This window comes from Pseudophryne corroboree, chromosome 8 (genome assembly GCF_028390025.1).
Source record: "Pseudophryne corroboree isolate aPseCor3 chromosome 8, aPseCor3.hap2, whole genome shotgun sequence".
Classification (NCBI taxonomy): Eukaryota; Metazoa; Chordata; class Amphibia; order Anura; family Myobatrachidae; genus Pseudophryne; species Pseudophryne corroboree.
The window spans coordinates 64,551,276-64,568,992 of record NC_086451.1 but is presented as its reverse complement, the minus strand read 5'-3'; the positions used below and the strand labels follow the sequence as shown (position 1 = coordinate 64,568,992).

Here is a 17,717-nt window from a genome sequence, read left to right as displayed (position 1 = left end):
CCACAGGACGGTTACAACTGTTCTATGAATAAATATATATATAAGCTGATAGGCCATGATCACATCAGACATTAATATTAATATATTAATATAGGCTCCCTAGCTTTGTTAATAGCAGCCATTAATATAGGTTAAACTCTGAAAATCACAGCCAGTAATATAGTTCAATTATTACTGTCAGTATCGGTAACAAGCTTATATCTGTGATAGATATATATATAAATATATATATACCCAGCTGGTCATATATCCGCCAGCTTCCACCGTGCCTCTTCCCCCCCTATGATCATCTGCGGGAAGCCTGCACTTGTGATCGTCTCTGTAGTGAGACTGATGGGCGGCCGGACGTAGCTGGGCGGCCGTATATATATACCCAGTGTTGGAAGCCTGCCCTGGCATTTGCAGGCCGTGACGGAGCGGCGGTCATACTGGTACTAAGTATGGCTTACCTGCTGTGCAGCCGTACGGAGCCCAGTGTGCGGCAGGACGGACTGGCGGCTACCGGAGCGCTGGGACGGGCGGCCTGATGTCAGACGGAGCAGCTGCTTCGTATGAACTCCCCCTGCTGCGGCAGGAGGGAGCTTGGCGGCGACCGGAGCGCTGGGACGGGCGGCTTGATGTCCCCGTCTGTGTGATACATAGCGGCTGTTTAGCGTCGTCTGATCTCCCCCTGCTATGCGGCAGGACGGAGTTGGCGGCTGCCGGAGCACTGGGACGGCTTGTCTCCTCAGAAGGTAGTGGCTGTCTTGGCGGGTATGAGCTCCCCCTGCTGTGCGGCGGGACGGAGCTGTATTGTATTCACATTAACCCACACATAGCGGGGCGGCAGCCTGCGCTGACCGCCCCGCTCCCCAGCCTACCTTTCTGTAACTTCTGGCTGTGGCGGGACTTTCTGTATAAGCTCCGTCCAGCTTCAGTGGTGTGACTCATGGCTGCAACGGGGCTTCGTTGTGTAAGCTCCGTCAGCTCTGTAGTCCTTGTGACGCAGTCAGCTTCCAGTGATCTATTGGCTGCGACGGCTTTTTGCAAGCCCGTCCAGCTCTCTAGTCCTGGCTGCTGTTTGTAGAAGCAGTGCTGTCTGTGGCCGTGAGGGTGCTCTTTGTGAGGACCGACACGCCATGCTGTCTGTGGCTGTGAGGGTGCTCTTTGTGAGGACCGACACGCCATGCGCTGCCCGTGCAGCGGCACTATCCCGGACCCATGTTTTTTCAGAAACTGGGAAGGGATGTGCTAAGTTGTAAAAATAAAAATTAAAAATAAAATTTAAAAATAAAAATCCAAGTGTGGCTATACCACAAGCCGATGTTCGTGCTGTGAGCACCGAAAAAACACTGAGACAGTACACTGAGGTACTCGGGGATATGGAGGGGTGGGAGGGTCCTAAATTTGAATATTCAGTGCCTTTGTTCGGCTCCGCCCGTCCATATCCCAAGAGTACTCCAGTGACCCCTAGTGGATGAAAAAGAAAACCGTTTATCTGGATTCTGTCGTGTTTCTACTAACATCTGATTTAAAGAATCCGACACAGGAAAACTTACTGGCGTCTTCCGTCGTTTAGTAAATACGACCTGATCATTGGTGAGAGGCTGCTCAGCTTCAGGAAACCTTAGAGACTGACGTACCGCTCTGATGAGATCATCAATGCCGGAACTGTTAAAATCCTCGCCATCTGACTCCACTTCGCCCTCCTCACCCTCATCGTGTTCCGTGAGGTCTGGCATGGAATCGTCAGAATGCAACATAGCAGACACTGGAAAATCATAAGACATATGAAAATTATCCCGTCTGCCCAAAATGGATTTGGACCTTACGCAAGGCTGAGATGTCTCCGGTAGTTCTGGCGGTCTCACCCTAGACTCAGATCTTATCGTTTCTCGCTCCAGACGAGCAGCGGTCATTTCTGTCTGTAATCTATCCAGTACATTTACTAACATACCCCACGGAGGATCCGGTGAGGACATTGGTTGTAAAACTGGCGCAGAAATGGTATTCTGAACGGAATCCACAAAACATACTGTACATGTGGTAGATGCATCCGGTAACACACTGCCACATACTTTGCAATTATGCTTTTTAGTTTTTGCTGGTGCCTTACTCATTATGGCGACAGACAATACAATACACAACAAACAGACACCTGCACGACTCAGTAAAATAGCAATAAGGTGTCTCTGTATATAAATCTGGCCAAGTGCAGTACACGTTGCCAGTACTAAGAAAATGTGATCCCAAATTCCCACTAACACCCCTGCGCCTCCGGTGGAGTAGAGATGTAGGACAGGAACAGTCTGGAATCACAGCAGGAAGACACAGGAAGCATGGTTAAACATGGCTGCCATGCTAACTTATACATATAATCCTAGTGCTGGTTTCAAAACTTTCACTGATTATAATGCAACCATCTCTGCAGCCTCTTATCTGCTGCTGCAGTATTTCATATGCCGCTTATTGCCCCCTGTATTTATTATTGTTTGTCCCCCCTGTAATGGCTGCCTGCTCTTTCTACTTAGAGCAGCGCAGCGTGTGGGGCCCCAGCGGGTATCGCAGAGCGCTGTGAGTCCGAGTGAGCAGCGTGTTTCCCAGCGGTGGGACCCGGTGTAATAGCGGCGGCCAGCCTAAGCGAGAGAGCTGCGGCGGCCGAGATCAGCGCCTGCACGGAGGTCTGTTATGGGCGTTGGGAGGGCGCCTGAGTGGGGAGAGCAGCGGCGTGTACAGACGCCTGGAGCGCTAAGCGCTAACAATGTCCCCACACCTCGGGGCGGCAGCGGGAGCTGACCGCCCCGTCTTTCACATACCTTAATCCTGCAGTTGTGCGGAGGCTCCGACGGGGCTTCTTAAACAAGCGCCGGCCAGCCTGTGCAGGAGGCTGTGTGTGTGGCTGTGAGGGAGCTCTTTCAGAGAGGCCCGACACGCCCGTGCTGCTATCAGCAGCTGCACTATCCCTGACCCTGCCTTTTGGAAGGGGGAAAGGGATGTGTCAAATAGTAGAAAAAAAAAGAAAAATTAAAAATTTCTTCAAGTAACCGTGACTTCAGTTACCAAGCTGTTGCCACGTGCAGCACAGAAAAAACACTGAGAAGTGCTCGGGGATATGGAGGGGTGGAGTGTTTCTAAATTTAAATATTCAGTGCTGTTCCTACGGAAGCCCGTCCATATCCCAAGAGTACTCCAGTGACCCCTAGTGGATGATTAAGAAATATAGCCCCCTATATTGTATGCAACCAGTAGCTGGACACATTGTCTAGTAGACCGTATATATGGAGCCATTACCTCTCCTGTAATCTTTGTGGTTCCGGGCAAGCAGTTTCACCAAACTTTTCAAACCTGTAGCATTGACAAGATGGCACACTGTGCGGGCTGGGCCATAGACCAGTCAAACCTGTAGCATTGACAAGATGGCACACTGTGCGGGCTGGGCCATAGACCAGTCAAACCTGTAGCATTGACAAGATGGCACACTGTGCGGGCTGGGCCATAGACCAGTCAAACCTGTAGCATTGACAAGATCGCGGGCTGGGCCGTAGACAAGTCTTGTGTAAGCAGTTTGGTGAAGCTGGAGAAACTACAGGAGAGGTAACTGATGTATATTATACACTGTAATAGATGTACATATCTCAGGGGTTCCTAAAGTGATGTATATGTGGGCTGCTTCTCTCCAGAGTTGATAAGATATTCCAGATGTTTGATGTATATAAGTGAAGGTCGTAGAACGGGGGTTGGGTACGGGATCCTGGCGGTCAAAATACCAATGCCGGGATCCCGACCGTCAGAATGCTGGCAGGGTGGCGAGTGGAAAGAAAGCTTTTAACCAATGAAAGTGCTTTTTACCTGGTTCTCACACACACTTTAATTCCACAGTGTGTCTTCTGCTGTATAGGAGTAGACCAATAGGCTTGTGCTCTTTTGACATGAATTTTACCAATAGCTACCAGAAGAGGCACATGTATGTAATGGGCACCAATCAATGCCTCACATATTTGTATTCGGCTAAAGGAGACTTTTCCAGCATACATACTAAGGCTGCTAAACGTAACGTCTGTTCTTCAGGCCACACAATGCCGTTCCAGGAGATGTCCTTGTGCTGACAAAGCCTCTGGGGACACAGGTGGCTGTGAACGCCCATCAGTGGTTGGACAATGTAAGTGTAATAGAAACTTTCACAAAATCCTTTCATTTGAATTTCATCCAATGACCTCGCTTTAACAATCTCTTATTAGCCTGACCGCTGGAGTAAGATCCGTCTTGTGGTGAGCAGAGAAGAAGTTGAGCTGGCCTATCAGGAAGCCATGTTTAATATGGCTACTCTTAATCGTACAGGTACGCATGACCTATATGGCTGCAGTTTGGTTTCCATAAAGCGAAGTCATTCCTACATCAGCACGTGACCTGCCTGACAGGTGTACCTGTGTAGTGAGGGACCTGCATCAGATCCCCCACTATGGAACTCTGCCCCACTAAGGGGCAACCAGCGTAGTAATTGCTGGTACTGGCGCCATATGCTTATCAGGGGAGCGTGGTGGTGTTGTTTTGTTTATTTATACATGTCCAAATTTTCTTTGTGAAATTTGAATATATAAGACCTATTTAGTTTCTGACTATATCCAGAAATATCTACATCAGTGGTTTTAAACTCCAGTCCCCAAGCACTACCAACTGCGTATGTTTTCAGGATTTCTTTACTCACGCACAGGTGTATTTTACTGTGAAATCTTGTAAATGTGACCTGTTGAGGCTATGTGAAGATTGGCATTGAAAACCACAGACCTAGAACATTATTCTGACGTGTTCTATAGATTTGTCTTCTGTGGTTGCCTCACTCTACTTCAGTCAGCTGTGACAAGTTACTGGCACCTGCTGCTAGAGCAGCTAGAAGATTCCCAAGCAGAATGCTTCAGCCTGCATCCTTAACAATAAAATGAACTTGCCTGGCATTGTTGCATGAGGTGCGGCCAATCAGAAAGCCACTGTGCAGCTTAATTACTGCTCGCTCTCATAGGGACCTCCGGTCCCCCTGCTTCCTGGTTCCCTTCTCCCCAGTACCTGCCGCCTACTGCTGATTGGTCAGCCTGGCAGCTGCAGACAGCTTACTGCTGATTGGTCAGCCTGGCAACTCCCTCCACCCAACAGCTGCAGACATTAGCAATGTAAAAACAAAAAAAAACAGCCCCTCACCTTACTGAAGGGCTCTAGAGATGCCTAAAACGGGAAGTCGCAATGTTTCAACAATCATGATGTTATCATCAATGTTTGCATCAATGTTTTTTAGAGAATTTTTTTTTTAAATGTTGGTATTTTCTTTTATCCGAAAAACATTTTGGACATTATTTAATATTCTTAACCTAATTCAATCATAAAAAAAAAAAGACATCTCTGCTGATTTTGAGAATTTCTGTCCGTTAAGTGGTTAGAGATTGGCTATCTAGGGGCCTATACAAAGTGAAATCGGCAGCATTCTGGTGTGTGCAGTCCATAGTCACAAGGAACTTATGATATCACTAGCCTAGGTACAAAGTTGGCTGAATATTGGCTTAGTCTATAGGATTAGCACTGTCTCTGTGTTTAGGTGGCAATGCCTACCCTTACGTCTTACTATGTTCTGTCTTCTCTCAGCTGCAGCTCTGATGCACACGTTTAATGCCCATGCTGCCACGGATATTACTGGATTTGGGATCTTGGGACATGCTCAGAACCTCGCTCAACAGCAGCAAAGTGAAGTTAGCTTTGTTATCCACAATTTGCCCATTATCGCCAAGATGGCAGCCATCACAAAGGCCTGTGGAAACCGCTTTGGTTTACTTCAAGGGACATCAGCGGAAACATCTGGTAAGGGTTAAATTACCTGTCTGATTTCAAATTAATCACATAGGGGGAGATGTATTTAAGCTTGGTGAGAGAGAGTACTAACCAATCAGCTTCTGTCACTTTACAGGCTAGTCAAAAAATGACAGGACCTGATTGGTTGGTAGTTTCTCTCTCAAACCTTTGTTAAATCCCCCCCATACATTTAACGTTTTGTCGGATTTAATAGTGTAATTGGAGAGTTGAGTCTGTGTTTGGTGAGAAGATGTCAAGGGAGTCGTGACCTAATTATAGAATGGGAGCAAATTGGAGTCTATTCTGTTGCTATGTTTGTGTCTCTATTCACCCATTTACTCACTACCCAAGGAGCTGGGGTGGGTGGTATGAGATCAGTGGACACATTTTCCAGTTCACTGGTAAATTACATCTTTCTCTTATGTCCTAGAGGATACTGGGGTCCACATTAGTACCATGGGGTATAGACTGGTCCACTAGGAGCCTTGGGCACTTTAAGAAGTCAATAGAGTGCACTGGCTCCTCCCTCTATGCCCCTCCTACCAGACTGTTTAGAAAATATGCACGGAGGAGACTGTCACGCTTATGGAAGCTCCTGAAGAGTTTTCTGCATTTATTTTCTGTTTGTTGTTTTCAGGCAGGTCTGATTGGCACCAGACTGACTGCTTCGTGGGACTTAGGGGGGACAACGGCCCAACTTCCTGAAGAGTTAATGGTCCGTTTCTCCGCTGACAGGACACTGAGCTCCTGAGGGAGTAATTCGCAAGCCCCACCACGGCGAGCATACCCTCCCGCAGCACTCCGCCACCCCTAACAGAGCCAGAAGATAGAGTGGCGAGTACAGTGCCGGTGTCCAGGTTAGCGGGTCGCTGGCGGGAATGGCGGTACAAGGGTAGGAGCGCAGCACTGCTTACAGGCTATGCTCCAGGGGTTCAGTAAGGTGATATACGTGGATGTGTCCATGCTGTGAGGCAGGCGCGCTGAGCCACCAATGAAACCCAGATCTGGCCACTTGCCTAACAGAGGGTTTTAACCTTCTGTTAGTCACAAAGTCCTCAGGCCAGTATAAAAACTGCGGGAAGCTGTGTGCCATTATGGGGGCGGGGCTTCACTATGAGCGGATCCAGCAGCTCACAGCGCCATTTTCCCTCTGCGCCTTGTACTGACAGGATACACAGGGAAGCGCAGCTCCTCCACAGGGAGTCCACGTCTCCTCAGAGGTACCAGGGGGTCTTAGTAAGGGGGGAGCAGTGTTAGACTACTAAGCCCTATTAAGGTGCTTAGTTTGCGACCCAGCTGAGTTTTACTGAAGCTAAAAGGGCGCTGTGTGGGTTAAAACTGTGTTTTCACCTTTTGTGTGTGTGTCCCTTCCAGTTGCCATGTCAGGGACTGTTTTTCCTGTACAGCAGAGTGTCTGTCCTCCCCACGAGACTCACTGCCCTGTACTCAGGATAGTGCACATTCTCAGGCCAGTGGGGCTGCACCCCTATGGTTAGATTCCATTAAAGGGATGAGATCTACTATTTCTACTGAATTATCCCATACTGAAAAAGAGACTCAATTCTTAAGACAGTCTATGGATGACCTGATCAATAGAGATTCAGTTCACATGCCAGTGTCTCAGCTCTCCGCCATTTGCCCATAAAGCGCACTCTGGCCCAGCTCATGCAGGCTGATACTGATAACGATACATCAGACCCAGAGGAGGGTGAGGTGGATGCAACTGGGGGGGAAGCTGTCCTGTCACAGGGCATACAGGCTCTGATTGAAGCCATCAGAAATGTCCTGCACATTCCTGACAAGACGGTGGTGGTAGAGGAGGAATCTTATTTTAATGTAAAAAAGAAATCCTCAACAACTTTTCCTGCATCCAAGGAATTGAATGCCCTATTTGAGGAAACTTGGGCTAATCCTGATAAAAAGTTCAGATCCCTAAAGGATTGATTACATCTTGTCCTCTGGATGATAAAAAATAAATAAATGGGAAAACCCACCGATTGTGGATGCATCAGTGTCTAGGTTGTCACTTAAGATAATCTTACCTGTCCCTGGGGCAGCATCCTTAAAAGATACGGCTGAACGCAAGATTGAGACCACTCAAATCTCTATACACTGCTGCAGGGGTGGTCCAGAGAACCACTATTGCTTGTGCATGGATCACTAAGGCCATTGCTAAGTGGTCAGGTAACCTAATTGACAAACTAGATTCCTTACCCAGGGGGGAAATAATTTCTTTTTCATCCACTAGGGGTCACTGGAGTACTCTTGGGATATGGATGGTGCGTAGCAAAGGAAGGTACATTTAAATATTTAAATGAGCAACCCTCCTCCATACTCCCAGGATCCTCAGTGTTTTTATGTGCCTCAAGGAAGCACATCATGAGCTGAAAGCTCAAGTTTGATTTTACTTTTTACACTTTCATTTTTGATTGATTTTACAGACAATACCTTCCCCACTTACTAAGAAGTGTGGGTCCGGGATTGTACTGCCTCCAGCCGCTGCTGACACGTGGGCGCTTGCAGGAGAAGCACGGCCGTGTCAGCCAGGCAGCATGCGGTCCCTTCCCCACTTACAGAGAAGTGAGGGTCCGGGATTGAGCGGCCATCTCCTCCACATGTACACGCTGGGTGGAGGAGATTTCAGAGGAGTCATCATTTCTTTTTCATCCACTAGGGGTCACTGGAGTACTCTTGGGGATATGGACGGCGTAGCAGAAACAAAGGCACTGAATATTTAAATTTAGAACTCTCCACCCCTCCATATCCCAGAGTACCTCAGTGTACGACCTCAGTGTTTTTTCCGTGCTCAAAGCACTAACAACGGCTTGTGGGATTCCCACACTTTGTGGAAGATTTTTATTAATTTTTCATTTTTATTTTTTAATTTTCAATTTTTACTATACATCCCTTCCCAGTTTATTGAAAAACATGGGTCCGGGATAGTGCCGCTGCAACAGCGCATGGCGTGTCGGTCCTCACAAAGAGCACCCTCACAGCCACAGGCCCACTGGCCTGCAACAGCTGGACGGAACTTACATAAAGAAGCCCCGTCACAGCCATAAAAAAGTGATCAAAGAGCTGGACGGAGCTTACAGAAAGAAGCCCCGTCACAGCCATGAAGAGGATCAAGCAGCTGGACGGAGCTTACAGATAGAAGCCCCGTCGCAGCTACGCCCGGGAAGCTCTGAGCTTAGAATAAGGTATGCTGGGGAAAACGGGGCGGTCAGCGCAGGCGGCCGCCCCGCTGTGTGGTGTGCCGTTCACAGTGAAGGGGGAGGTCAGCTCCCGCTGCCGCCCGAGGTGTGGGGACATTGTAGCGCTTAGCGCACGCCGCTGCTCGCTCCACTTGGCGCCCGTTCCGCCGCTGGTCTCCCCACTCAGCGCCCTCCCCACACGGCCACAGTCTTCAGCACAAGACCTCCGGCCAGGCCTCCGCTGATCTGCTCTCAGAGGCCGCCGCCCGCCGCAGCTCTCTCGCTATGGGGTCCGTTACAGCCGCTCCGTACAACAGGGCGCCGTCATCGCTCCCTGCAGTGAGCGTCCCAGCTCACCGCTAACAGCAGAGAGTACAAGGAGGTACGGAGACCCGCCGCACAGACAGCGGGGCTCTCACATAGAAACCCGGGCAGCTTGACTAGCAACGCGCTCCGGCCAGCCGATTTTGGCTGCTCGGGGTTATGGTCCTTCGCCTCCCTGCATTCCCAGCTCCCCGCTGAGACAGCGCTACAGGGAGTACAGGGAAGGGGGAGGGAGTGGGGGACCTGGCAGATTACTGCATGGCTGCAGCTGCCAGATGCATGTAATAGGCTGTTGAGCCTATATATATATATTTATGTATAAAAGTTATTAATATTAACAGAAGATATTAAAGGCAGAGCTTATATTAAAGGTCATCTGCCTGTGATGTTATTGTAACCTGCATGTGCTGTGATTATCAGTGTATATTAGACTGTGATTATCATGGGCAGCAGATATTGTAATTTCTCCTATGAGTTACAATGTAAGCATGGCATGGGGGCCATTTTTAATCATGTTTCCTGTTGCTGCCATAATTCCAGAACATTCCTACACTACATCTCTTCGCCACCGGAGGCGCAGGGGTGTTAGTGGGAAAAAATTTGGGTCAGGTTTCACATAGGCCATGTAAACTGTATTTAGCCATAAATATATTTATCCATAAGTGTGTGTGTGTATGTATGTATGTATGTATGTATGTGTGTATATATATATATATATATATATATATATATATATATATATATATATATATATATATATATATATATATATATATATATATATATTACGCACTTTAAGTCTGTCCTTTGGCTATTGTGGTGTCTGTCCGTATAAGCATACAACACAGACTAAATATAAGGTTTACTATAATGTCGGTACATAAATCTACCGCAAATTCTGTTGGTTTGTACGTTTCCACTCCGGAAGCAGGGTCAGTCCCAGATCCTATGTTAAGCATAACGCCTCTCCACACGAGCGGTAAGATCGGAGTCTCCAAAGTTACTCCGCAAGCTCTAACAAAGGATTTTCAGTCCAGGGTATTAATTTATACTTATAATTTAATCTGACAATTATACAAACCTCACAGCGGTACCTACCACTGACAAGGGTACATTAAACCAGCAGTCAGATAGTGCGGGGGTTTGACAACCATACATTGCTAATAACAGTGAGTCAGTGTCTCAAATTTTACAGAGATTAGGTAGACTCTAACATCTAATCTGTCGATTTTCCTAAACAACAGATTTTCAATGAGTTATTAGTTACAATATCTGACTAACAGTTAACTCTATTTACCCGTTCTAAATGGGACAATACGTCATTGGTGAATTCGTCTGTGACAAACATTATAAACATTTGGGTCACTAGACGCTCTATGTATGTAAACAATGACGATCATTGTTAATAAAAAGCTGCAGAGTATTTCTGTAAAGCTTCGGCTAACACGATTCTAGCTTTTCATCGTCGCTAGTTTCACCAAAACAAGCCTAGAACTTGTTTAATGCTAATTTGATATTCAGACAAAAGATTACCCGACGTTTAATCCCTTTAGACTTCAGTTTTTGTTTCAAGGCTGTGGTACAAAAACAGTCACGACTTGTAACGACATGGTGCTAAAGTCAACAAGCCAGTGGCTTAACGGCCTCTTAGGTCATCTAGCATTTCCAATTGTGGAAGCGCGCCGTTACACGTGACATTTGCCGGGTTTTCCAAACATCCACTCATGGATGTATCAGCTATTTACATCTGCTGGTTTCAGCTGTTTTTATTTCCACACCTGGTACACCAACAGAGTCAGGGTTACTTATTCCCCTCTGTTTGGGGTAGCGAAGCCGAAGGGCTCCGTCGCAGTATCAATCAGCAAGTCACTTACTACAGTTGGAAATGGATTTACTGCAGTTAGTACTTGCATAGTTGAAGCCACAAGATTGCATGATTATGCTTGATCTTCACAATGTGTATTTACCCATTCCGGGTTGGTCACCGCATAACAGGTTCTTGCGTTTTGCAATACGCCACAACCATTAACCATTTCAGGTTCTACCGTTTGGCCTCTTGTCAGTGCCTCGGGTATTCACCAAGGTGATGTTGGGGCAATAGCTCATTTCAGAGCCCTAGCGGTGACCATCGTTACATATTTAGACGATCTGCTCATAAGAACTCTGTCTCAACAGAAGTTCATCTTACTTGCGCTACTAACGTACACCACGGTAGCAGGTCAAGTTCGAAAACAATCGCATCTAATTCCGTCTAAACGACTTCAGTTCCTAGGTAAGATTATAAATACGGTAAATCTAAGAGATTTAACTACTACACCAGCAAGAACAAATATACCAACTAGTACAATTCGTGCAAAAGCCACGCACACTAGCGGTACATTGGTGTATTCGCCTATTAGGAACAATGATGTGTTTTCAAAGCGCTGGAACAATGATGTTTTTTCAAAGCGCTTTAGTTCGCCGGGTTTCAGGGCGAGAGTGTATATACTCTGGACGAGAGTCTCAGAGGTACAGGAGTTGTAGTTAAAAAGATCAGCGACAGGGGTTCTAAAACGGATCACGACAGATTGCTGTCTATAAATGTCCTGGAACTCCGTGCAATTTACAATGCACTATATGCTTCGCTTTCAGTCTGTCCAAGTGCAGTCAGACAACGCAACGGGAGTTGCATACACAACAACCAGGGAGGACCGAGAAGCCGCATGGCAATGCGGCAGGTAGTTCGAATCCTCAAATTGCCCAGAACACCATTAGGTGATGTTGTCTACGGGGATCATTCCGGGAGTGGACATCTGTTAGACAGATGATCTCAACCGTCGGAATTTTTATCCATAAAACTGGGCATTTCATCCACAGGTGTTTCATATGTGAATCCACAAGTGGGGTTACCCTCAGGTATACATGATGGCATCTCGCCACAATTACAATCGCTCAGTATGTGTACAGAGCGAGAGATCACAAGAGCAGTGGCAGTGGAGGTCTCACATTCGTGTGGTCATACAGCTTCGTGTATCTGGCTCCACCATTTTCCTCTGCTCTCTTTCTATCTCTCCGTTGCTAAAACGGATCATAAGACAGTTCGTCAGTCATACTAGTGATATCTCATGGATTTCGGAGAGCTTGCTTCTCAAAGCTCCAAAGAATACTTGCACACGATCTTGGGCCCTCATAATACGTCCAACCTGTTACAACAGGGACCGTTCGTTGACCCCTATTCACATATGTACCGCGGCTGCGGTTGACGGGGTGGGGGTTCAGACCACCCTCTTAAGGAAATACATAGGGCATTACAGTATTGGTATACCAACCATGTTATGAGCTAGGAAGCCGCTTACGGCAGCTCATTATTACACAATTTGGTGTGCCTATATAGGTGGGTGTGAGGCTCAGAAGTTTCCGACATCATCTTTCACGTTACCCGTATTCTGTTATTTACAGACGGGGTGGGATGGAGAACTGCGTTTATCTGCACTGAGGGTGCAGGTATCTGTGTGGTCAATTTATTTTCACAGACGTTTGAATCTATTGCGTAGGTACACACCTTTTTTACAAGGTGTGTCATTAAGGTGCAGCCTCCATTTATCCCACCTACAGCGCCATGCGACTTGAAGCTGGGTTCAGATTTCTTACAGTTTTCATATTTTTTGAACCCTTACAACAAATGGGTATTAAGTTTCTCAATTGGAAAACGTTTTCTTCTAGCCGTAGCTTCGGCAAGGGGTTTTGTTTTCATATTTGGGTGCCTTGTATTCCAAGCCACCGTATTTGAGTTTTATCATAACAAAGCAGAACTTCGGACCAATTCCGATTTCTTATTCTTCACAGCAATAAACCAAGAGTGGTTCCTGTGTTGACAGCACATTCTAGAATTATGAATGTGGTACACGCATTACGCGTCTATATGTCCCGAACGTCTACAGTACGTAATACGTATACGTTGTTTGTTATATATGATGCTGCCAACTGGAGTTAGCCAGTTTCTCAGCAAACATTATCCAGTTGGATAAAAATGACTACAAGTCAGGCTTACTTTAAGGCTAAGTTACAGTCGCCTACGTCAGTAATAGCTCATCCCACAGGTTCTGTGGGAATGTCATGACCAGCTGGTCGTGCAGCGTCTACGACGCGGCTACATAGCCTTCAGTGCACACGTTTGTGCGCGTTTACACGTTATAAAACGGTTGCACGTTTACACGTTATGAAACGGTTGCGGCATCAGCATCTAGCTTTGGCCGTCTACTGTTACAGGTGTCAAACAGCTCTCCCGCCCACGAGGGAAGCTTTGGTACGTCCCAAGAGTACTCCAGTGACCCCTAGTGGATGAAAAAGAAATAGGGATTTTTGTTTACTTACCGTAAAATCTCTTTCTCTGATTCCATCTGGGGGACGCTGCGCACTTACTGATGGGTTAGAGGTGTGTGGTTGTGGAGTTTGGCACAGAACTATTAAAACCTGACTCCTCCCCCCTCTAACCCCTCCCATCTCCTTCCTGTCCAGCCAGCACCTCAGTTAACGTTTAGCCAAGCCCAAGGAGATGGACCGAAAAAAATTAACTGGTTAAACCAGACAAACATATGGGAGGGATCGCAGCGTCCCCCAGATGGAATCAGAGAAAGAGATTTTACGGTAAGTAAACAAAAATCCCTATTTCTCTTTCATCCATCTGGGGGACGCTGCGCACTTACTGATGGGACTTCCCAAAGCAAGCTAAGTAGAGGAGGGAGACTCAGACGGCATAGCAGTCTGCAAAATCTGACGCCTAACAGAGGCAGTCTCCAAGGTAAAAGCATGAAAACGGTAGAACTTCGTGAAGGTATGTACGGACGACCCGGTTGCAGCTCTACACATCTGCTGACAGATAAATCACCGCGAACAGCCCAAGAGGCTCCAACAGCTCGAGACAATGAGCGCTCAATGAATCAGGAACAGGCAATGTCGAAGAAACATAAGCCTGCCGAATAGCGCCATTAACCCTGCGCGCCACCGTGTCCTTAGAAGCCGGTCAGCCATGCTTGGCGCATCAATCAAAAACCAACAAGGTATCCGTACTACAAATAGACTCTGTACAGGACAAATAAATGCAGAAGGCTCTAACAACATCCAATAGCGCTAAGTGACAATCTCTTCCCGAAGACTCTGGGAAAAACGCTGGAAGTACTTTGTCCTGATTCATATGGAAAGCCGACCCAACATTTGTCAAGAAGGAAGGCTTCTTACGGAAGACCACTCGATTGTCGTGAAAAACCAACAATGGTGGTCTGCAAGAAAATGCCTAGCCGAAGCAATGGCCGAGAGAAAACAAAAAAAAAACAAAAATCACTTTCAGAGTAAGAAAGGGTAACCCAACAGATCCTAGTGGTTCAAACGAAGGCTTCTGGAGAGCCTGAAGAACCAGATTTAAATCCCAGGGTGGAACCGGAGGAACAAAAGGACGTTGATTCCTGATAACACCTTAAAGGAGTGCTTGGACCTCCGGAATAAGAGCCAATATTATTTTTTATTTAATTTAATTTATTTTATTTATTCTTTTTTTTTTTTTTTTTTTTTTTTAAAGTATCGATAATGCCAAAACTTGTCCCGTAAGGTTAGACAACTAAGTCCTTTAGTCAGACCATCCTGATAGAAAAACAACAGACGAGGCAAACGAAAGAGGTGCGGTGACAGCCCACGTCTTTCACACCAAGCAATGCAGATACACCATACTCTGTTATCAATACGAGAGGTGACTGTGTTGGATTCAAGAACCAAGCCATCAAAGCCAGATGGTTTAAATTGTGGTGTGACAAAGACCATGTAAACGTAGATCGTACATCAGAGGTAGACAGAACGGGTCCTCGGTCACTCTGCTGCGGAGAAGAGTACCACTGATGACGAGGCCAGTATTGTGTTACAAGAAGGACCGAGAGACCTTCTCTCCGGAGGTGTTGAAGTAAACGCAGTATCAAGGGAAATGGCAGAAACAGATATCCCAGTCGAAATTGCCATGGAGCTGTCAAGGCATCTATTAGCGTTGCTTGAGGATCCAGAGTTTGGGAGCCGTACCAAAGAAGCTTTCGGTTGAGACGAAATGCCATGAGGTCGACGTCGGGAGTTCCCCACAGAGATACTAGGGCCAGAAAGACTTCTTGATGAAGGTCCCATGCTCCCAAATGTATCGTGCGACGGCTTAAGAACTCTGTTTCCCAGTAGTCCAATCCTGGAATGTGAAGTGCGGAGATGGTTAAAATCCACCTTTTCGCCCACTGGAGAATATGGGCGACCTTCTTCATGTCGTTCCACCCTGTTTGTTTATGTAAGCCATCGGCCTGGCGTGGTCTGAGCGTATGCGTATCTGGATGACCCTGGACGCTGGTTTGTACCTGAATTAGAGCATACCGAAGTGTTCTCAACTCGAGAATGTTGATCAGTAAGTTCGATTCTTGACCTTTTTAGAGTCTCTGGAAGTGCTGAGATTGAAGTCACGCCCCACCCAACCTATGAGGCTGGCGTCCTTGGCGATCGTCATCCGAGACCAAACAGTGAACGGTGCCCACCTTGATTAGAGTGCGACTGTGAAGCCACCAATGGAGAGACTGTCAAGTCTGAACAAACAGCCGGCATAATTGCAAGTCCAGATGTGGACCCGTTTGATTCCAAGAACCCAGAATCTGAGTCTGAAGGGGCCCCAGCATGGAATCTGGCATATAGTACTGCTTCGTAGGTCGCCACTATCCTGCCCAACCATGCATACATCTGAGAACCGAGAACCTCGGTAACAGCAACAGGGAGCGGACTGTGGTGCAGATCCTTGAGTTGTCCTGAGGTAGAAAAACTCTGACTTTTTGTGTCGAACAGGAAACCTAGAAAAACTATCTCCTGAGAGGGGATGAAGGAAGATTTCCGGAAATTCACAATCCCTCCGAAAGATTGTAGTGTCCATGTTGTGTTGGAGGTGTTGTTGAAGAAGTTCCTGTGACGGAACTTTTGGGAACTAATCATCCAGGTAAGGAATAATGTTGACCCCCTGACATCCGAGGATCGTCACTACGTGACCCAATATTTTGTAAATACTTGAGGGGCGGTGGAAGGACCGAAAGGAACAACTTGACACTGGAAATGTCAAGGCTCTAGTGCGAACCTCAACAGATGTTGAGGACCCGACCAATTGGAACATGGAGGTACGCGTTGATAGATCAGAAATACTCCTCCAGGTCCAGGCGGCGAAGATTGGACGCATCGATTCCGTCTTGAATTTCTGGATGGAGAGATTCAGGCATTTTAGATTTCAAATGGGTCGAAACTAACCACACGGTTGTTTATGAGAAAAAGACTTGGGTAAAAAAACCCTGACCGCGTTGAAGTTTGGGAACTGAAAGAATTACTCCATGCCTTAAATTTTTTTTTTTTTTTTTTTAAATAAATAAATAAGTGGATGAAAAAGCGGGCTGGTACAGGTTCCTCGAGATCTAAAATGTAAGCCCCGGGTTATGACCCCCATCACCCACCGATCCGGTTGTGACAGGAGCCACATTTGTTTGTACTGTAGTCCACCACCAAGGATCCCTCCGGAGACCTCCCCGCATCATGCTGCAGGCTTGTTGGTAAGCTTGACTGCCCGCCTGCGGGGTGCATGTTAATACAATAGTATACTAAATAAACCCTGGGGGCACATTGGATTCGAACCCACGACCTGCTGTATGCAGTGCAGAGTGAATTTCCTCTGGGCTATGAGAGCCACTGCTGAACGGCTACCATGTTCATAAGTTCCGGATCAAAAAGGAATTCTCCTTCAACTGAACGGCACTCAATCTCTGTTTTGACTCAGAGTCAGCGTCACAAATATGAAGCCAGAGTGAACGCCTCGTTGTATCCGCTAGAGCAGATACACGCGGCCATAGCAAGGCCGAGTTCAACAAGGCCTCATCAGCATAAGTGAGAGCCTCAGAAATTTGTTCAGCTAGCCGAATAGCCTCCAATGAGTCGTCAAACTGCATGCCAAATACCACTTAAGCTAGCCCTTAATGGCCCAGGCGCCAGCGAGGACTCGACGCAGAGAAGTACCTGTTAAGGTAAAAATAGATTTAAGAAACGCCTCAGTCGTCCTATCCATTGGATCTTTCAATGTCATTGATTGTACCACAGGGATTACTGTAGCCTTCACCAAATGAGAATTAGGAGCATCCGCCTACGGAGCAGTTTCCCAGAATTTTGAATCCTCTTTTGCAAAAGGATATAGAAATCTTAATTTCAATGTTTTTTGAAAGAACCTGAAAGCGTGAACTTGGCTTAAGCCAAGAGTCTTTTAAAGGTTTGCAAAATGTGTATACGAGTCTGAGAAATATAAATCAGCTATAGCAGCGGCCATGTTTCTGGCCCACATAGAGAAAGACTGATCTGTAGATCCAT

The 17,717-nt window shown here is 46.8% G+C and overlaps 1 protein-coding gene across 2 annotated transcripts in view; it reads left to right on the top strand.

The window, feature by feature from the left end:
• The window catches only part of LOC134948515 (selenide, water dikinase 2-like), a 46,759-nt gene that overhangs the window by 17,540 nt on the left and 11,502 nt on the right, over positions 1-17,717 (top strand). For both annotated transcript variants that reach the window (XM_063936536.1, XM_063936537.1), the window contains exons 5-7: positions 4,048-4,138; positions 4,218-4,317; positions 5,611-5,823. In XM_063936536.1, the coding sequence (XP_063792606.1) occupies positions 4,048-4,138; positions 4,218-4,317; positions 5,611-5,823 (404 nt within the window). The remainder of the gene's footprint in view (positions 1-4,047; positions 4,139-4,217; positions 4,318-5,610; positions 5,824-17,717) is intronic.